The following is a 22,332-nucleotide window of genomic DNA, read 5'->3' as shown; positions in this document are numbered from 1 at the left end:
ATGTCGGACTGGGACGCGAGCAGCGATGAGGAGCTGGGCGCGCCGGACTGGCCGCGGGCCGCCGCTGCTGCCGGGGCGCTGTGTTGGTCGCCCAGCACCCCTTCGTGGGGCCGCGGCTCCGGGGAGAGCGGCGGGCGATGGGGGAAGGGCACGGGGAATGCCGGAGGGGAAGGGTGGGAGCCGCGAGGCGCTGAAGGCTCCGGCGGCCCGAGGCGGGCGGCGCGGCAGCGGCCGCCCCGAGCTGCGGCCGGCCAGGCTCGGGACTCTGCGGCGCCGCTCTGCTTCCACCTGGATAGCGCCCTGGTCGGGGCTCTCATAGGTAATGCCGGTGCACCCCCGGGCCGGGTGCTTGGCCCCTGGGGTAAGCGGGTGGAGAGGAGCCCGTCCCCGCCGTGCCCTGAGGGAGTGGGTCCCTGCCCTCCGTCAGCCTGGCCGCGGAGGGGCCCTCGCAGTTCCGTGCGGCTCTCTCCATCCCCCTGGGCACGGCAGGCTGCTCTTGCAGTGTCTGCCACTCGCCAGGGAAACTTGTCCACCCTAAAGTGATTGAGTCGATGTCTGTTTCTCAAGGCCAGCAGTGTGCAAGTGTTCTGAAGCCCCTCTAGTCACATGGAGGAAGGGTGACAATCTCTTGATCTAGTTTTACTCCTCCATCTCTTCTACTGAAGGGCATTCCCCTACATACAAACCTTGCATTTGTTTAATTGACGGAAGAGGTACCTACAGTCTCCAACGGTTTGATGTCAAAAGTGCTTTTATTTGTAGGTACACGCACCCATATGAAAGTCTCAGGGTTTGGTCACAAACAAAATACATACAATTAATGTCTAGGTTTGGGCAGTTTGTCCTAAATCTCTGTAATACCTGCTGTGTATCTTTATAACAGGTAGGGGTGGAACTAAAATTAAAGAACTTGAGGATTCTTCAGGTTCCAGGATAAAGGTACCATGTGCTGTATGTTGTCAAGGAATGGGCTTTTTTGGGACATACTTGGTTTTGTTTCTGTGTAAACCATTTGAAGGAAGTTTAAGGGTGTTACAATAGCTGTAATAATGCCACTGTTTTAGAGTTGGTGTAAAGAAAGTGGAATTGAGGGTGCAGTTTGGATGTTATGTGAAAATACGAAAAAGTTATTGATTTTTTTTTTTTTTCCTTAAGTTTGCATTTATTACCTTCTCTTTTAGAAGGAAATAAATCTATCTTTTCATAGAACAAGTTAAACCTCAGGGAAAAAAAAGACCAAAAATTGTTTTCAGTATGTGTTCTTGTATAATGTTTGTCTTTGCAGTATGGAAAAAAAATTCAGTGATGTTTTTGAACATAGGTTACAAGAGGAACCTATGAATCTGAAGTAAAGATTTTTGGCAGCATTGATGTGCAAAACAAAGCCAAGATGTTGATTGACAATCTTATTACAAGTTCTGGACAAAACTATGTTAGAGGTGGGACAGAGAAAGGTAAGAAATGTGAGGTTGGGGGCAAAAATATTATTGTGTTCCATATATTTGGTAGTTTGCTGGAGTCTTTTTATATTGTTAGTATTTTGCCAAGTAAGTTAACTTAAACCTCTTAAACCTTGTTCTTGGGCAATGGCATCTTCTTAAAACAGAAATACCAAGATATCCTCCTTTTTTTCAACTATGGACAGTTCCCCCTCCCACCAAACTGCCAGGATTCCGTGAAAACCAGTTCTTGTGTGTCTTCAACAATTTTATGGATGCAGAATGTTATACCACCTTGGTTCTTGCACTATCAGTTTGATTCCTCCAAAATAACAGTATTGGCTCTAGTGCAAGTTTTAATCTGGTATCTGTGGAGAATTACAATTCAGTAAACCTTTGTAAAGACAGTCTGTAAAGTGCTGATCATAGCACGACCATGCTGACTTCCTGCTGCTTTCAAGGGATGTTAATGTCTCAAGATTTGGTGCTGCACTTTGTACCTGGCTCTACTAGGCTTTCCTGTGGTAGCTGTGTTACATGGATATAGAAATCATTTCTGTATGTCTGGATGCTGCCTATATTGTTGGTATGTCTTGTATGTGCTCCCAACAGTTTTTTGCACAGGTGAACACCATCCACAGTTGTTGATCTGATGCTCTGATGAGGAAGAAGGGATCCAGGAATTATGTTCCAGCATTAGAATAAGGACTGGAGTAGTTGTGTGTTTCCTTTTTAAAAGTGTCCCAGAAGGTGGATGAGTATGTTTCAAGAGACTAGAAATATTTAAAGCTACCTTTGGGTTTGTGACAGTGTTATCCCTATGTTTCCTGCCTTTCCACTAATTTTCCACACAACTGTGTTGCTATTTATATCTTCAGGTTAAACTGCACTTACTTAGGATGTGTTAATCTCATCAAAAAAGAAGTATAGAATATAACTAGACTTAGACTTTATTGTGGTGTTGTTGGATGCTTTAGGCTTTGCTTTTGTAGCTGTTAAAGCTTTTTCTCTGCATATCATCTACTGGTTTCCAAACCTTGCAGCACAACAAACCTAGTTTATAGCTGGAGAAGCATGTCATACCCTGTCATTACTTCCTTTAAGTAGCTAAGCATGTTGAAATGTTTCCCTTTTTTTATCAAAACTGAATTTGTACACATTTTAGCAATGTTTCAGGGCAGAGATCTGGGAAATAATTTTCCACTTATATATATGTTTCATGTATATTTAAAATATATGAGGCCTGCAATAGAAAACATGTTTGTTTTGAGGGGAGATTTCTCCCCATGTTTGTTCCATCAAACAGCAGCATTTTGTTGCTAACTCTGCAGGAAAAACCTTGGACATTATCAAGCCTGAAAATAACCCAAAGAAACCAGTAATTAACTGGGCCTCTCTTCGAGAAAACAGGGCCAAATATGAATCTATGAAGTGGGCAGGTTAGTTTTACAATTTTGATTGTATTATACTTGTCTTTATGTGGTAAATCTGTTGGAATGCTTGAACTTTCTAATACTTGCTTTGAGATGACTGAATGTTTCTTCAGTGACGTATTTGCAGTGAGCTGGCCATGGTAGCATTTCTCAACATGGTCATGGAGGATACTGATTACTGTGCCAAGACTTAAACCTCTTACTCTTGTGGTATTTTGAATGTCACCCTTTGAAAATGATGTTGTTTTGTATGTGGCCACCAAAAAATAAAAAAACTAACTAGGAGTTGTTAAATATACTACTGTATGTGTTAGTAGATATTACTTCAGAACTTTAAAAGTGAGGGAGTGGGTTTTTTGCAGATATTGAAGTGTTTGTCTCAGCCCTCATCTTTTTACGTGAGCAATGGTTTTCCATACTTCCACCTTGTCTTCAGGCTCAAGGCACTTTCTGGGTCCTGGGCTTTCCATCTTAAGCTTTAGCAGACTTACATTGACTCTGTATTATTTCTTGCTGATTTGAGTGGGATTTTTCTGATTGTTTAAGGCTTGCCTCCAATTGAGAAAAACTTCTACAAAGAATCAGCCAGGACTGCATCTATGTCACAAGAAGAAGTGGAACTGTGGCGGTAAGATCATTTCTTTAGGGAATCACCTGCTTGGCAAAAATCACTATTAAACTAGAGAGACTAGAAGGTGGGAGATGAAATATTGAGACAGAGACTCTAATTCTGGGGTCTTGTAGCAACTTGATCTTTTTAAGAACTCTTTCTTGGGAATGAAACAGCTGGCAGATGAGATTATTAGTTGTCTGGAAAAATAACCTCATGGATTTTCTACTTCTCTAAAAATGTTTGATTTAGTTGAATTTCAGAAAGAAAAATTTCATAATGGTTCACTGACTTTTTTGGCTGTTTCTTCGCCTTTCATGAGACAGTATGTTCACATTTTCTAGGTCCTTCCAAATAGAATTGTTCACAGGTTGAATACCTTTTGGCTGCAATTTTTCCCCTGCATTTTTTTAGTCAAAACTATCTTCAAACCAAATTCCAACTTTTGTTACTGTTGTCTTCCTTTTTTATCTGTCTTGTTTTTACAAGCACATCCTGGTGAGTACATGCTTCAGTTAACTGCATCTGTTTATTTTGATCCAGCAACCTCTATCACTACCTTGCAAGGAAAACACATCATCTGTTTCAAGTGGTTTGGTTCAGGCCTTGGTAATAGTTACAACCCTCTTTAGTAGTTCTAATGAAGTTAGTGAACATTATTGAAGTGTTAGCTTTTTATTACTTTTCTTTTTGCAAGATGTCTTTTTTTTTTTTTTTGCATGCCAGAGAAACTTTGCCACAGTGAGCAAAGCATGGAATTGTTTCCAGATGCTTTCACCTTTTCCCTTAAAGTATATGGATGTGTTGTTGTTAGAGCTAGTGAAAATTACAGAACATTGTTCTTGTAGGTTAAAAAATTGTATTGAGGAATAGAACTTGTCTGATAAAGGAATTTTTTTCCTACTTCATCTAATCCATTTGCTTTAAAGAAAAAAAAGACACAACCAAAAGAAATAATTCTATAAACGTGAGGGAAAACTGAATTGCTCATTCTTTTCCTAGTTTACACCCTACTTGAAGAAAAGGTTTTTACTGAATGGAATCTTCAGAGGAGTACAGGACTGAAATCAATATGCTTGTGCAGATGTCATGGTTTAAAACCAGATGGAAATTAGGCTCTAAGCAACCACTCCCTTCCCTCACTCCCTTTGGTAAGAGAGGGACAAAAAGGCAGAGATTATAGATTGAAATAAGAATTTACTGGAAAACATCAATGGGATAAGAAAAACAGCAAGAACACTAATAAAAACGTTGTATAAAAGGTGATTGCATGCAAAAATGCTCATGGAAGTCCGTGCCCATGTTTTTCTCCCCAAGCCTGAGATAACAAAAAAACGATGATGCCAAGCCTGCTGGTCAGACCTTCCACACCACCTCACCTCTCCTATCACCATTTGCTCTCCTGGGAGAAGGCAGTGACCCTCCATGGTCATTTTGTTCCTTTTTCTTCCACAGGAAACCACACCCCTTTCTCCTGGAAAGTGAAAATCCCCTTCACCCCCGTGATGATTTGGGTGATACAGAGTAACAATGTAGCCATGCCCGCATGGCTTCGAGCTCCTCTCTTTGCCAGTGGGAGAAAATTGTCTCTGCCCTTGGCTGAAACTAGGACAACATATTAATAGCTCTAAATTGGAGGAAGCCTTGGAAAAGCAGTTTTTAATATAGTCCTTTTTATGAATTGTGATTTGGGTTTTGCCTACTTTTAGAGGCTTGTTCCAGCATTTTTTTTTTGGAGCCTGTCTTACTTTTTCCTTGTCATGTTCTTTTTTCAAAATTGTTGAGTTGGTATTCTCTAGAGTATCCAGGCAGCTGCTCTGAAAACAGTTGGGGGAGATTTTTGTCAGAATATAGAATTTTGACTGTTAAGTTGAAGCAATTCATCTGAATTCTGGGTTGTCTTTGGGTTTAAAAATTTGTCATACCCACTTAATTTGTAATCAGGTATAATTGTAGCCTGATAGGAGTGCAGTTCATGTTAATAACCATATATAGCTTCAGATCAGTGTTCTTAAGAAAAAATGGTTATTGATACATTTGGGAGAAGTTTTCCTATAGAAGATTTTTTAAGAAAAGTACAAGACTAATTTAGTCCCATTCAAGAGCCTAAACTTGTTTTTTCTTGTTCAAGGAGTTTAAAAAAGTTAAGATACACAGTCTTTTAGCTCTAATTTTTCAGATAATGAGACTTTAAAACAATTGTGCTACTTGATATAGGAAAGAAAATAATAATATAACTTGTGATGACTTGAAAGAAGATGAAAAGCGCTGCATTCCCAATCCTGTTTGTAAATTTGAAGATGTATTTGAGCATTATCCTGATATTATGGCCAATATAAGAAAAGTTGGTTTTCAGAAGCCTACACCAATTCAGGTATGTCTTCAATTTTGATGAGTCTTTAACTGAACCTTAAGAGAAAAATGAAGACTACATTTAAGTGTTTGTTGTTTTATGTTAGTCCCAGGCTTGGCCAATTATACTGCAAGGAATTGATCTCATTGGGATAGCGCAGACCGGTACTGGGAAGACATTAGCATACTTAATGCCTGGATTCATTCACTTGACTTCACAGCCAATGTAAGGACTGCTCACAGGTTGGATTTGTTTAGCTGTGAATACTTCCCCCTGCACTTACTTCCTCCTGCACCCAACTCCTGAGATGATTTTTCGAGTAATGAAGATAAAAATCATGTATTGAAAAAAATTATATATAAATCTCATGGAATAAGCACCAAATTTGTCACCATAGACAAATTAGCATTCCATTAGCAGCAGTGTATGGGAGAAGTTTAGAACAGTATAAAAATGTTCAGTGTCAAGCATGATGGACTTTGCCCATCCTTATATACCAACATTCTAAATGTGCTTTGTTGCAGATCCAAAGATCAGCGTGGGGGGCCTGGAATGTTGGTTCTTGCTCCCACTAGAGAACTGGCACTTCAAGTAGAGGCAGAGTGTTCAAAGTATGCATACAAAGGAATTAAAAGGTAGTCTTGCTTTTCACTGGTTTGTTAAGTAGTATCTTTTTTCCTCCTACCAATACCTACTACAATAATTGCATTTAAGAGGAGAGGAGGTAGTAGTAAATGCAGGGTTTATATTTTTCCAGTTTTCAGAATTTCTGTTTTGACTAATCTCATGGTCAAAGTTTATGAAACTTTTCTGCTGCTTTTCCTTCTGAGTTGACAGCTAAGAAGAATCACACAGAATATGCTGAGTTGAAAGGGACAAGGATCATCAAATTTGGCTCTTAGCCCTGCATAGGACATCCCCAAGAGTCACACCATGTGACTGAGAGCATTGTCCAAACACTTGAACTCTGTCAGGCTGGTGCTGTGATCACTTCCCTGCGGAGCCTGTTCAGTGCCCAAACACCCTATGGATGAAGAAACTTTTCCTGATATCCAACCTAAACCTCCCCTGACACAGCTTCAGGCCATTCCCTTGGGTCCTCTCACTGTCACACAGAGCAGAGATCAGTGCCTGCCCTTTCTTGTCCCCTCCCAAGGAAGCTGTAACTGCAGTGAGGTCTCCCCTCAGTCTCCTCCAGGCTGAACAGACCCAGTGCCCTCAGCTGCTCCTCACACAGCTTCCCCTCAAGGCCCTTCCCCATCTTTGTTGCCCTCCTTGGACACTCTCTGATAGTTTAATGTCTTTCTTACATTGTGGTGCCCAGAGCTGCCCCCAGCACTGGAGGTGAGGCTGCCCCAGTGCAGAGCAGAGCAGGACAATCCCCTCCCTTGCCCAGCTGGTGATGCTGGGCCTGATGCCCCCAGGACAGGGTTGGCCCTCCTGGCTCCAGGGCACTGCTGGCTCATGTTCAACTTGCCATGGACCAAGTCCCTTACCCTGGCACTGCTTTCCAGTATCCCATTCCCCAGTCTGTCTGTACATCCAGGGTTGCCCATCCAGGTGCAGAATCCAGCATTTTCCCTTGCTGAACTTCATGTGGTTGGTGGTTGCCCAGCCCTCTGATTTGTCAAGGTCTCTCTGTAGGGCCTCCCTGCCCTGGAGGGAGCCAGCAGCTCCTCCCAGTTTTGCATTGTCTATGAACTTGCTTACTACCTCTTCCATTCCTGCCTCCAGGTCATTTTGAAGATGTTATGAGGGCCAAGGATGGAGCTCTGTGGGGCCCTTCTAGTGACAGGTCACCAGTTTAATGTCACCCCATTTATTGTAACCCTTTATGCCTGACCTGTGAGCCAGTTGCTGACCCATCCCATGGTGTCTTCATCCAGCTGTGTGCTTGACATTTTGTTCAGAAGGAAACGGTGAGAAATAGTATTGAAAGCTTTACTGAAATCTAAACAGGTTACATCAACTGGCTTCACTGATCATCTTGGTGGGCTACATTGTCATAACAGGAAGTTAGGCTTGACAAGCAGGATTTCACCCTCATAGAGCTGTGCTGGCTGTGGGCAGTGACTACATTGTCTTACAGGTGTTTGTCAATACCTCCCAGAATAATCTTCATAACTTCATCAGGGACCTTTCTGGATTCCAACAACCACTCAAAAATCATTGAGAGAGACTGCAATGACATAAGCCAGCTCTTTGAGAATTTTTGTACAAATCCCATCATGCCCCATAGATCTGTAGAAATCCAGCTGGAGCAGCAGATCCTGCATAATTTGCAGCTCAGCTGGGAGTGGATCATTCTCACATTGTGGTTCTCCAGCTCAGGGCACTGGAATCCCCTTGGTGCATCATCTGTGTTGAAGACAGTGGCAAAGAACATGTTAAACAGCTCTGTCTTGTCTTTGTCCCTGCTTGTGAGGTGACCATCCTCATCCTCTAATGGACCAATATTGGTTTTACACTTCCTATTGCTACCTTCTCCATAGAACACACATGGCTTTCTTTTCTAAGAGATTACTTTGCTGAATAATGTTGAGGTTCTGGCCCACACAAATCTTTCTGTAATGTTTTGTTTGGCCCTGAGTCATGGGGTATATTCCATCTCTTTTTTTGTTGTTGTTGTTAAACTTTATGGTATTTTCATCAGCCCATTTTTCTAGCCTTTGTTGTTCTTCTGGTAAAAGCCTAATTCTCCTGAGTGTATCAGCTCTTTCTGCAGTTGGGTTTCATCCACAAACCTGATAAGCATAGATCTTCATTTAAGCAATTAAATAGACATTACTGTACTCTGAAACTTGCTTTTAGGGGTCTCTGTTTACTTTGTGTAGTGCTCTGAATGAGTCTTACAGTTGTCCCAACTGCAAAACATATCACTTTTGATGGTACTGTTAGGAAAATCATGCATCTTTTCATATGTTCATCTATTTTTTGTGTAAATATTTTCAGAACAACCCAAAACATATGAGCTATCTCCCTTTCATGATTTTTTTCACTGCAGTTTCAGCAGAAAACTATTGCTGAGCTGTTGAGGGAATGTCATTCAGTGTTAATTTTATTAATTCCTGTAGTACTGTCAATCACACTTGTTAATCCCAGGTGACACTTTTAAAGCAACTTGGTGACATTTACTTGAAAAGGATTGACTTTAGCTGAAATTTAATACACTATGTCTGTAAAACTTTTATTTTACAGTATTTGCGTCTATGGTGGTGGGGACCGAAAAGGACAGATAGACATGGTTACCAAAGGTGTGGATATTGTCATTGCTACTCCTGGCAGACTGAATGATCTTCAGATGAACAACTTCATAAATTTGAAGAGCATAACATATTTGGCAAGTAACTGATATGCAATGAGTAATGCACTAGCTGGGAAATGGTTGACTCAGTTTCAATTTAAGATTTAATGGAGTTTTCTTTAAACTTCCAAAGTATTAATTACAATACAGCTTAACACTGAAATTGTGTTGGAGGGGTGATTCATACTTATTATAATTGCATTGCAGATGTGAAATATTCCCTAGGAAAAATAGGCTTCTAGCACAGCAAGCATTTTTAAGATACTAAATTGTTTTTTCAGTAATGGCATTCTAAAATTCATTTTGTCAGGATTAGTTACTAATGGATGAAATGCCTTTCTGAAGTTGTCTTTTCCCTTTCTTTTTAAAGGTTACCAGTATCTCACTTTTTTTTTAGAACTTGTGTGGTAGCAGAGTCAGACACAGATATTTAAATGTTGGGGGACTGACTTTGTTTTGATCTCAGTGGGAAAAGAGCCTTATAAATGTTATTATAATCCTTATGTCTTCTTTTCATTTTTGCCTTTTCCTGTGCTGAACAGGTAAGACCATTGCTGTTTGGAAAATGCTTCTATATATTCAATTTATTTCGAACTTGTCTGCGAATTGTTGCCTAGTTTGACAATTTGGCCATGCTCTCTGTCCACCCCACTATTCTGTGAGAGTTAAATTCTCTCCATGTTGTAACAAGTTAGCTCCAATTCTAAGTGATAGTGGTGAGCTTACTGGCAAAGCCAGTGGTGGTATAGCATCATTATAAATTTGGCCATTTGGGAAAAAAGTTTATTACAGGAGACTAGCATTTTGTAGAAGATTCTGATGTAATTGCTGAGCAGGAGGAAAACAGGGCCTGAAAAACCTGCATTCTGAGAACTATAGGAACATAGATCATCTTTCTGCCAAGGTGGAGTATGGTCATACCACAGGCACACACTGGTTCCATGGCTATTGAACCAAAAGCATGCTTCAGTATGTGCAGCACATACTGAAGTGTGACATTGCTAAAAAGAATTAACTATCAAATTGAAAAATATGATGATGTGAAGCAGGAGGAGAGACAATTTTGTTGCTACACTAGCAGTTAAATGTTTTCAGAAGGACCAATGCAAGAACCATATATTGTGATATGGTTGAGTCTCATGCCTCAGACTTTAAGGGGATTCTGTGCTACCATAGCCTCATGGACATTGAAATTGGACATTGAAAATTCTCTCTTTTTGTAATCTTGCTCTATATTTACCCCTGTTTCTTGTGCTTTTCAATATGTATGATGCTTTCTATTTCCAGAGCTTCATTGTCAGTTTTCAGCCAACAAATAATGTAATCTTGCGGCCTTGCTTTAGGAAAAAAAAGTGGTAATAGATTTCACATTTTCATCTTGGATGAAGAACACTCTTCATTAAAGAGCTTCATTTACAGTTTTCATTTAAAGATGTTACTGAGTCTTAGGAAGGTTCCCAAAGTAAACCGAGTGTTACTTGCTAATATGATACAATTATTTCCCAAAGGACTTCCAAGGTCAGATTCTGGGAGACAATTGTTAAAACCCAACTAAATGTACCAGCCCCCAGTAAAGCAAAACAACAACCAAAAACCAAGCTCTGGTAATTATGTCTAATTAGGTACTGGACCCAAGGTGAATTTGAGGTTAGAATTTCTCTTCTTGCCTGACAGAACTATCAAGTTGATTAAGTCTTGATTCAGATTTTTAGGAAGCCATTTATTCAAGATAGACTGCTGTTTTTCAGAAGTAAGGTTGTAGATTCTGTCATAAACAGCCTTTTGATTGTTCAAAATACATGTCACATGAAAATATGCTTTTTTTGCCTGTGTTCAGTGTAAATCAGTATTCATTCATCAGCAGTTTGATGAAGTAATCTTAATTCTTTGGACTTCATGCTGATAAAGCAGAAGGAAGGAAATTGGAATTGTGCATGAATAATTGGGAAACATTTAGAACAAAGTGTAATTAAAAATATATATATATAAATCATGAAGGAGGATGTAAAAGGTAGATTGCAATAGTGCTTTTATTCTTCAATACAAAAAAAAGGTGTTAAACTAACCAATAACTGATTTAGAAGAAAGGAAAGAAGAAATGAAATCATTTTCAAAGGAAGAACTGACTTGTAGAATTTTTTGCCAAGAAATAGAACTGAAATGAGCAATATTGACAAACAAATAAATATGTGTATATTTAAAGATAAGAAGAAACCTAAGATTATGTGCATTGAAGGGCATTTAGATTATAAACCAGGATGGGGCTGTGACACGTTTGAGAAAATTGGTACTAATAGCTACCTGATATATATTACAGCCTTCTTAATGAAGCAGCTATCAGAAAAAAGAAAAGTAAATTTCAGCTACCTGATCCATCAATTAGGCACAGATGCTTCCTTTTCCCTCTGCAGCAAGTGACCTTAATAGCAAAGAAAACTTCTACTGCTGAAAAAGGCATAGCAGCCAACTCTACATAAAATTAGTGATGTTTCAGCCTTGCTATTCTAGAATTCATGTAGTCAATGACACCTCCATGAGCCCTCTAAAAATAGAGAGAATTAAACCAAGAAATAGAATTCTTGTCTTGTCTCTTAGTTGATAATTTTTGGTTATTTCAGAGATTTACATAAATAATGTACTAAACCCCTTTAATATAACAAAATATCAGAGAATAATGGAACAGCAAAATTAAGACAGTAGAAAGAGATTATCATCAATGCCTTATATTCCCACCTAAGTGTCTAGAAATTGTCAATACTGAAAAGAACAATCCATGTAACTTTACTTTTCAAATAGAGTTTCTATAAATCAAAGAAAATCAATGAGTCTCAGATGTCAGTCTTCTTTCTTCGTATGAAACTGAAAACATTCACAAGTGTGCTTGTATATTAGAAAGCTTTTTAGTTCCAAAGAGATGTTCTCAGACCTCCAGCTCTCTTGTTCAATTCTGGCCTTTTTTACCAGACAAAACAAGCTTGTGCTCTGGGAGTTGTGCAGTGTCCTAGTGTGAGCCAGAATGCATGCTCTGGCTTTTTCCTACTTGTAATGAGGAACTAAATTGACAAGTGATATTTTGGTCCTGTATGAGATATCTTATGAGGTAGAAATGAGATTTCCCCTTAAAATTGCAAACCATTTATGTGTGTTGCTCCCCTCTGGGTTTGATTGGTTATGGGTTTTTTTGGTTTTGTTTTTTTTTAGTTTGTGCTTAGTTTTAGCCATCAACCTAATCATTGGTAAAACAAACAGTTGTTTTTTTGTTTTATTGACTTCAAATGCTCTTAAAGGAACTGTGAATTTTCTTGTTTTGCCTGCAAATATAATACCGAATGAAAAAGTGTCAAGGAAATTGAAGAGGTGAAATACAAGTTGAACAGGTTTTGCAGTAAGTTATGGAGAAGATTCTGCAATTAAAACAGTTACCATTAAAATCTTTTTCTGTGTATTGTCCTGTTGAAACAAACCCTTATCTGAGGAACTAGGCAGAGTAAATAACTTTGTTTCTGAACAGGTTTTAGATGAGGCTGACAGAATGCTGGATATGGGATTTGAACCTCAGATAATGAAGATCCTAATAGATGTGCGTCCTGACAGACAAACTGTTATGACGAGGTATCTAAACATGATTGTGGTCAGGACTCAAACATAAGGTTATTGAACAGGTCAATTTCAAAACAAATGTGTCAGTTATTAAAATTTTTACTTGTTTTCTTTCTAATTCGGTCTAGTCAATCAATCCTGATGAGTCATTTGACAGATTTTTTTTTTTCAGTTTGTACTGTCTTTTCTGCTTTTTTTACATCAAATATAAAGACAGTTGAGTTATCCCAAAAAAAGGAAGGTTTCCTCAGAGTGCTGGAATTTGCCATATCAACTTAAAATGCCAATTTACAGTTCTCCTTCTGGGACCAAATGTATTTCCTGACTTTCTGATCAGTATCTGTGCTAGTCTGTACCTGGATTAATTTTGAAATTATGCAGCTTTTGGAAACTTAACAATCAAATATCCCAACAATCATTTTGGTTCCTGTATTTTGCATTTAAGCTGTTGTTTTAGAAAGCAGACTAAAAGCTTGCTTATTGGGTATTGTCCAACAACTAACCTCAGCTGAGGCTTCACTAGGAAGGTTCCATAATTGTTGCCTGTACTTTTAACCAATGAAATGCCCTTTTAAGCTCATGTGCTGTTTACTATTAATTTAAGATTAGTTAAAGTCAATACTGTTACTGCATAGGTGTTTCACTGGTGTATAAGAAAGGAAAGAAAAGAAGAATATGATGAAATGAATGAACTGGAGAAGATTTGGCATGCTATTCTCATGTGTGTGTGTTTTCCTCTTCACTTCCTGTTCAGTGCTACTTGGCCTGATGGTGTCCGTCGCCTAGCAAAATCCTACTTGAAAAATCCCATGATTGTGTATGTTGGCACTCTTGACTTAACAGTAAGTTGTCCTGTTCTTCTTTGGTTTTTCCCCTTCCTTTTGTAGAAGAACTTCTGTTTAAGCCAGGAGGTTTTTTGCTTGTAACTAACTGTATGTAAGTAAATGCATGTGTCTCTTGTAATCATCTGAGCTTTGAAGAACATCTCCGTGCTATTTATTTTAGAGTTTCCTTAAAAGTTCAGAAAAATTTAAAAAGTATAAACCAATATTTTTGCTGTAACAATATCTGGAAGTCATAGCCCTTCAGTAGAAGACATAACAGGTGAACGAGTATCAATCATATTGAATGTTCTATTTCACAATGCCAAATGTTTTTGTGTGATCCCTTGGTTTTGCAACCTTAATTCTGGTTCAGCAAGTTCTTGTTCTTTATTTGGTTTTCCTTCTGAAGATCTTCTTTCTAATGCATACAAATCCTTACCTAAATTCGTGTTTCCTACCTGTATCTTTCTCAAATGGAGTGGGAGCTTTGTACTAAACTCTTGGAGGACACTTGTCTATAGCAGCAAGTATGTGTTAGAGTAAGAACTGTCTTTAAAGTCCAAAACTTCTAACGTGTGGATGTAGTTGTTTATTTGTCATTGTTGTGCAGCTATGTGTATTTGGCTTCAATACCAGCAGAATTTACAGGAACAGTAGTTTGCCCAAGATCTTAGGAAAGTTTCCTTTTCAGTTCCATTTTTTTTTAGCGATAGGGAATGAGGAAACCTAGTATCCAGTACACTTTTCAGCAGAAATAGAGACAAAGTGTGCTTTTTGTCTTTTAGTTCTGTTCAGAACTAAACTTTTATCAAAGGGCAGTTCTTGTCAAGATTAGAATTTGAAAGACATTAACTGCTCTTGTAGCTCTATTCTCTAGGGCATTAATCTCTTTCTACAGGAGCTTCACCCAGTTGACAGATCTGGTTGGGGGGAAGGGTTCCTGTGAAGAGACAATCTTTATCTACTTGATTGAATCTTCAACTCTTGCCACAAGATCATGATACCATGCCACGAGAATGTCTAGGCTTTTTATCTTACTTATTAGTTACACCTTAGATATTCTGTGGTAACCTTCAGAGATAATGGAGTAAATTTTTTAATGAACTGTTATTGGAATATTTAGAACTGATAATTTCAAAGAGATTTACAGCATCTTTAAAAGCCTGTAATTTCGAGTAAAACTGCCATTGTTCCAACTTTTTCTGGAGTAACATGAAATATTTGCAAATTAAAGCACTTAAATGTGTTTTTCATTAATAATATATTCCTTTCACCTCACTAATCGCTACCCGTTAAATCTCTGCAAATAAATGGTTTGGCAAACTGCTTAAAGGTAAATTTTATTATTCTCCTAAAGCAACGAGGAAGTAAGAAATATGCATTGTTTGAACTCCAAACTGATACATATTAAAATAGGGGGTTTTATGGTATCATATATTGCTACTTTTATAACATGGCAATATGAGAATTAACAGAAAAAAATATTGTAATCTGTTTCTACCTAACATCCCTTTTTGCTGTTTGACAGGCAGTAAGCACAGTGCAACAAAAAGTTATTGTTATCCCTGAGGAAGAAAAGAGAGCTTTCATGCATAGCTTCATTAAGTCTATGAAGCCAAATGATAAGGTCATCATTTTTGTGGGCAAAAAGCTTACGTATGTAATCACTTCCCAGTATCATCTCTGTTTGGGGTTTTTTTCCTAACAGAAATACTGAATAGTTTCTTAGTTCACATAAGAACTATCAAGTGTAATAGCTCTTCTCAACAATATGCTGCTATTAGTATTATTTTTTTTTATTTATTTCTTCCTTTAGACTGACTAGCAGTTTGTATTTTTTTTATATCATTAATGGTGGTGGTAAGTCTCAGTTTCACATAGCTCAAGTGGGATGTTTGGATTCTTGGGGATACATCAATGTGATGTACTGTTTACTTTCATACACCTCTGGTGTGTGCAAGACCTGATTAATGTGGGGGTGGTCATTGTATATACTTGAACTTTTTGAGTCCACAACACAAAAATAATCTAGCATTCCTCTAAAGTATAAAATAAAGTTAAACATTTCTATGTGGATTAGACTTGCTTTCCTGTTTTATAATAAGTATCAGCTGACCTAGGTAACATTTTGTCCTTAGGCACACATTTAGCTTTTGCTGTCACATTACTGTCCTTTTGATTTCAATCTAGATGCTGCACTATTTTATTTCTTTTTTTTATTCTGTTTTAAGAGCCATTGCTTTATTTCACCCTAGGGCTGATGACTTGGCAAGTGACTTTGGTATCCAAGGAATTCCAGTACAGTCACTTCATGGCAACAGGGAGCAATGTGATCGAGAACAGGCTTTGGATGACTTCAAGAAAGGTGAGTTTGTACTGAAGTACTGGTTTGTTTAGGCCAGACTTCTAATGTTTTTCTGTTCAAAACTTGTCTAAGTGTCATGTCTCTCTAGTACTATAGAAGTTAAAATATTAAAGAGCTCTGAATTTCATAGAAAATTTTAAAGCAAGCTTTAGTTGTTTGGCAAAAAAAGACCCAGCAAACAAAGAGATTGCTCTTCAACAAAATTTTGAATGGCTGGGAGTTTAATAATTTAAAGTAAGGCATATTTTACTTTTGACATTTCTGGAAGGTTTCTGGAAGAATTGGCATTGTATGTCTACAGAAAGGTAAATTTAAATGTCAGATGATGGTGCTTTCAGTGAACCAGTCCTGCTATTATGCTAGTAGGGTTGTGTGAACACAATTCAGAGTTACTTGAACACGTGCTAATAAAAGACTCGTGCTGTGACAAGAGTGTCAGCTGAGAATATAGTTGTTGAAGTTTTTGTTCTTTGGACAGATTCTTTATATCAACCAGGCATATTTCTTACTTTTCCTGCACTCTGCTGTTCTACTGGTGACATGCAAATAGTAGCAAAATGACATTTTGGGTGCTTACTTACCAGTTTTTTTTTGGCGCTAACTCAGTGTGACATTCCACAAGCATATTTTTACTTTGTGTTAAGAATATGAAGTGCATTATAAGCTAGAAAACCAATATGTTTTCTGTTTGTTCCATAAACTCCTGTTCACTTCCTGTCATACTAACTGTAGGCAAAGTTCGGATATTGGTGGCTACTGACTTGGCATCCCGTGGCCTCGATGTGCACGACATCACTCACGTTTTCAACTTCGATTTCCCTCGCAACATTGAAGAGTATGTTCACAGAGTAGGTCGTACTGGAAGAGCAGGGTAAGTGTTTAGCAGAAAACAGTCACGTGTTACCAGTGTTTTGTTATGTTTTATGCACAACATAGGTGTTTTTCTTGACAAATTCTAGAGGCTACAGGTGATGTGGGGTGGGGGAGTCCAGACTTCAGTCTATCAAAGTATGTTCTAGAAACACACTGCTTTATGTCTTTAAATGAATTCACTGTTAAATTGAAGGCAAGCAAGTTTTACGCTTTTCTGTTATTGAATCAAGGGTGTTTGAAAGCTGGTATAAATATGAGGAAGAATTAGAGAAACAATTTGCATTGATATTTTGGAATGTTACTTCCTTGTTTATCCCTTCATGAGCTGCTGATTTATTTAGTTTCTAGACCGCGCATTGCGAAGAAGCATCTGTAGTTTCAAAATCCGCAGCCGATCGTGGTGGTGTAGTTTAGTGGTAGTTCTTTTGGATGCTGCTTTCCCAGGCTAGTACAAGTGTGATTTTTCTCATTTAATCATGATAGGAATGTGTGTCTCTTCATACTTCAATATGTTGCCATTATGCTATGTTTATTATCTAAAATCTAAATTAGTTGTGCATTTGCTCCACTTTAGGTGAATTGCTGTATTGATTTTTATGAAAAGCATGTGCAGAGTTAATGCTCAAGCCACTTTTATTGTATCAGCTCAGTAATATTGCCTGTGGTGCAGTTCATTACTGCCTAAGTCAGAGTTGTTTGGAGGATCAGCAGTTGTTTCCTTCCTCGTTTAGGCGCTCTGGGGAGGCAGTAACACTTGTCACGAGCAATGATTGGAGGTTTGCATCCGAGCTGGCTGACATTCTGGAAAGAGCAAACCAAGTAAGCATACATTACTGGGTAAGATTTATATTGGTTCTGGGTTAGCACCTGAAGCATGTTGTGGAGGTCTAAGACTATTTAGACCCTTCTTGGTGAGTGTTTGTGGTGTCTCAGGGAAAGAAAATGGGTATTTTAGTCTGTCTTTTCCTAGATAGCCTTAGCTGTATTTTACTTTACAGATGAGTCCCAGGAAGGAACTGTGAACTTTAACCAAAGCCTTCTATGTCTAAAGAAAAAGTAACTAACATACACATTGAGGTCTGCAGAGAAATAATAGGGTTTATTTTATTTCATAAAATTTTATTCCATTTGTATTTTACTTTTGGAGGCACGTACCAATTTCTTGTTTAACGGTCTAAATATTAACAATACTTGTATCAGAAGAAGCTCAACTATCTTATCTGTTTATTGTATCTGACAGTTGTGACGCCTGCACTTGCTTTTCCAAGCTTTATTACTGATGCTTGTAAATAGTGTGTGAAGTGGAACTGGAATGTGATCTCTTTCTTTAAAGAAGCATATTTTTTCTTGATACCATATCTGAGAAAACAGATAATTGTGTTACTGTTTTTTGCTGTAACAAAGAACAACATTTTGCCTGATTTATAGTAAACCCCCAGTTCAAGTCCTCACTTGAGCTGAAGTTTTGTTTGTTTGGGTTACAGTGTTTGTTTGTTTGGATTTTTGGATGGGAGTTTGAGAACATACTAAATGGATTTTATCTAGAATCTGTGGTTTTTACTATAGACAATTACTCAGACTTTAAACCCTGGGTTAGAACTTCGCCTCAATCTTCTTTTTGAAGGATACTATGTTGCTTTATTGCAAGCCTAGTAAGATGCTTTTGAGGGGGGAAAGGAGAAAAAAAAGATGTAGAAGAGTAGTCACCTAATAATTCCTTAAAGTTGCAGATTTGAGGTTTTTGGTTGGGGTGGGGTTTTTTTGCTTTGTTTGTATTCAGAAAACAAGAGGTGAAACCAGTAATGATACTGTGAAGCTACTTTAGAGGTGCTTTGAGTTTTTTATTCTGAGTTAACAATTACCTTTCAAGTCTTGTCTCCAGCTGCAGGCTGCAAAGTTCCCAAACTGGTTGTGGTTTTTGTAATGTGTGACGGTTCAACTGGGAGCAAGTCTACGTTCAGAGGAGAAAAGAGGAACTCTGAATCCTTGCTTTCAGAAGTTACTGTTAGTCATAACATTATTTCTCAAACTTAGTTATGTCTGATAGAAAGGAAGTATCCCTACAGACAAAGTGTTGGGGTTTTTTCTCATGACAAATGGAAATACCATTGTTTCAGTCTTAAAGCATTATGTAAATTAGGAGAGAACTGAAGGCTCAGAATACTTTGATTTCAAAACAAGCTAGTTGCTTTTGTTAGCAAAATGTTCTCTGTGATTTTGAATCTACAGATATATGAAGAAAAACAAGTAAACAAAAAGGTGTCTATTTCATCCTGAAAGGAGTCTTTTACATATAAATGCTTATTAACAAGCATGGACAGATTTAATGGAAAAACAGTAATCTCTGTGATACCAAGAAAAGCATTCCATGTGAATTATGGCATCTTTATCCTTTTCTCACTTGAATGAGCCTCACCTAGCTTATATGTTTAGCAGATACAGATTTTTCATTAAAATTTCAACCAGCCACTAGATGCTGGATATTACCTCACTGAGATTTTTATGTTTCTATATCCTCACTTGTTCCTGCTCTTGACTTGTGCTTGCTCAAAAACCACTCTTGCAAGAAATTGTTGTGATTTTAGTTTGGAATAAATTATGCTTCAAGCTCTAGGGGATACTGAGGAAGAAAATCATCCCATGTTTCAACTGAAAAATAACTTTGTCTCATTACTTCTATCTCCATTGATAAGCCTGTTGTGCCTTTCAGCTAGAGATACATTAACTTTATTTTTAAATAATGTTTGAAACTTAGGCAGAATGGACTCTTCCAGAGTTGTCATATTTTGCCAGGATAGTTGCTTACCAGTAAGAGCAATTCAGCATATAAAACATATTCTAGTGAGCTGGCCCTCATGCTAGCACAAGAAAAAGTTGCTGATAGCAAATAGCAAGCATTGCTCAATTATAAAGTCTGACAAAAAAAATGGAAACTAGAGGAATGTGACTTCCTGCTCCACCAGACCTTTTGTCCTGGCTGTGTTCTCCACCTGTTCAAGCATTGCCAAGCCCAGGCATGTTTAGGGAGACTTTTAGATATTTACATTTATTTGTACTCTGCTATTTGCACTGTATTTATGCCACTGGCAGACACAAATGACACAGACAGAGCAATCACATTATAGCACATTCACTCAGTGCCCTTTGCTCTGATCAGGAAACTGATTCTGGAGGGGTGACTTCCACGTGCCATTGCAGATTGCCAAAGTGGGCTGGCTTTGACAGATCAGTGATCCAACACCTCTTGACAGTACAGTTGCACATTGTGCTTTTTGCAGTAAACATTGCATCAATGTCAGCATGTTTCCCAACCTGGTTTAAGAAGTCTTGTTGGATACTGCCTTTGTTCTGTGAGCAAAAGAATGGTATCTGGGTTTTTTTTTTTCCCCATCACTGTCACTCAATTAATAAATCTGTCTGTAATTCTTCACATCTGGCCTCAGTTGTTAAGAACTCTGAGGTGAGAGTGTATTACAGCGTCCTGAGTGGGTCACTGGAGGTGAGAGACAGACGAGAATCTTGTTTCTTGATCAGAAGGCTGGATTTATTGATATATCATATATAATACTTTATGACTATACTAAATAGAATAAAGAGAGAAGTTGCAGATGCTGCTAGCTAAGCTAAGAATAGCAAGAATCCATAACTAAGTTGTGTCCAGGGACTCTGTCCCTAGCTTGCACCTTGTGATTGGCCTCCAATTATAAACATGGGAACATGAGCCAATCAAGGTGCCCCTGTTGCATTCCACAGCGGCTGATAATAATTGTTTATGTTCTCTTCTGAGGCCTCTGCCTTCCAGAAGACGCAGAAATCTGAAAGAAAGGATTTCTGTGAAAAAATGTCTGCGACAAGAGTGTGTTGATTATACTATTCACCTTTTCCACATAATTACAAACATGCCAGAAATTCCTGTGGATCTTGGTGAGGTGCTCTTACAACCTCCCAGTGGTGGGAGATCTGACCGTTTTCTCCTGCCCCTCTTTCCTTGTCTTTTTGCTTTGTTCTAAGCATGTGAGAACCATTCCTATGACAACACTTTCTTTAAGTCACAAAGTCTCTCTTCAGAGGCTCTTAAAACTTCCATAAGGAATTTAATACAAATCAACATTCAGTAGATGTATATAGTAGGATATCACCTTTAAGTGGCACTGGATGTTTTTACCAGCTGTTCCTTATAACTAAAAGATACATTTCTGTTTGAACTATAATGTTGTAATTAGCTGGTTATATGTTGCCATCAGATATGGTGATACAAGCATAGATATATTATTGAAAATCCAGAGACACTATGATGATTATTTTTTCAGTGTTTTTCAGTGCAATCTTATGTAAAAAGATTTCTATCTGCATTTTTACAGAAAATAATCTGCAAAGTGACAGAAGCCAGATAAATAATGAAATCAAGTTTGGGAGCACACAAATCAATAGCATTTTCATAAAGCAGTCTGAAAGTTTGGATTTATTTAAAATTCACCTTGGTTTTTTGCCTGCTTTCTTAATAGGTAGTTCCTGATGAGCTTATGGCAATGGCAGAAAGATACAAACAATCACAAATGAGAAAAGAAAATGAAAAGGATATACAAAGACCTTGGAGAAAGCCCTCAAAATAAGTGTATCCCTTGAAGCTACTGAAACAGAGAAAGTGATTTTAATTAGTGTTAGCTTCCATGAGCTTGAATTTATTAGTTTCATTTTGTGTTTGATTGTTTTCTGTACCTATCCTATTTAAACAAACTTCTCAAAAGTGTCTTAGAAAACTGGAGTAACTTTATATAGGAATAAATCTGGTTTTGCAAATTATTTTCACATAATTTTTTCTTGTGTGATGTACGAAACTTCTAAAGCCATTGTCTACTGGTTAAAAACAAATATTGTGGCTTTGTTGGTTGGTTTGGGTTTTTTTTAGTTATATGCAGTATTGCTATATAAGAATGTAAAAGATAATTTTTCCTTTTATATTCAGAGAACCAGATTATTCATTGTAAACAATGTTTGTCAATGTAGTTTTAAAATGCTGTACCTTTGCCTTGATATGTTGCTGGCATGCAGGATTTCTCAGGATAATGAAAACTGCTCTGTTTGCTGTTCCTTATGTTTGCTAAAGCAAGTTTTCTTTATTCTTATTTTAAAACTTAACATTGGTAGTAATTTTTGTTAAGACTTGTGTTTCAAGATTTTTTGAGAGAGGTCTGCATTTTCCTATAATGGAGGAGAACATGACAGGAAGTACTTGTTTGTGGCTAACTGGGGAAGAAAAGCCACTTTTGGTTTTTGTGGATGTAATATTCTCGCTTAAGGAATGAAACCAGAATTTACTAGAGCAATGTTAACAAAGTCATGGAAAAAAAAATACATTTGAGGGTCAGCGTTTATTGCTTCCAGATAAAATTGATTCACAATTTACATTTGGATGTCAGGTTCTGTCACACAGACTCCCAGTGATAATGGGGCATGTTGGTTTTTTTTACTCTTTGAAATTTATATGGGAAGGAGTCATTCCTGCATTTGATGCTTGGTCTGAACTTGTG

The 22,332-nt window shown here is 37.9% G+C and overlaps 1 protein-coding gene across 1 annotated transcript; it reads left to right on the top strand.

Moving 5' to 3' along the window:
- DDX43 (DEAD-box helicase 43) lies at nt 1–22,242 on the top strand. Its single transcript, XM_058020958.1, has 16 exons — nt 1–319; nt 884–939; nt 1,322–1,454; nt 2,771–2,878; nt 3,419–3,500; nt 5,700–5,856; nt 5,942–6,060; nt 6,360–6,470; nt 9,034–9,175; nt 12,651–12,751; nt 13,494–13,581; nt 15,092–15,219; nt 15,819–15,928; nt 16,661–16,799; nt 17,533–17,620; nt 21,307–22,242. The coding sequence occupies exons 1-16, from the start codon at nt 1–3 to the stop codon at nt 21,412–21,414; spliced, it is 1,989 nt and encodes a 662-aa protein (XP_057876941.1). The 3' UTR covers nt 21,415–22,242.
- Nucleotides 22,243–22,332: the final 90 nt, after the last annotated feature.

This window comes from Melospiza georgiana, chromosome 3 (assembly GCF_028018845.1).
Source record: "Melospiza georgiana isolate bMelGeo1 chromosome 3, bMelGeo1.pri, whole genome shotgun sequence".
In the NCBI taxonomy this organism is placed as follows: Eukaryota; Metazoa; Chordata; class Aves; order Passeriformes; family Passerellidae; genus Melospiza; species Melospiza georgiana.
Note: the sequence above shows the minus strand (reverse complement) of the source record. Positions and strands in the feature narration are given on the sequence as shown.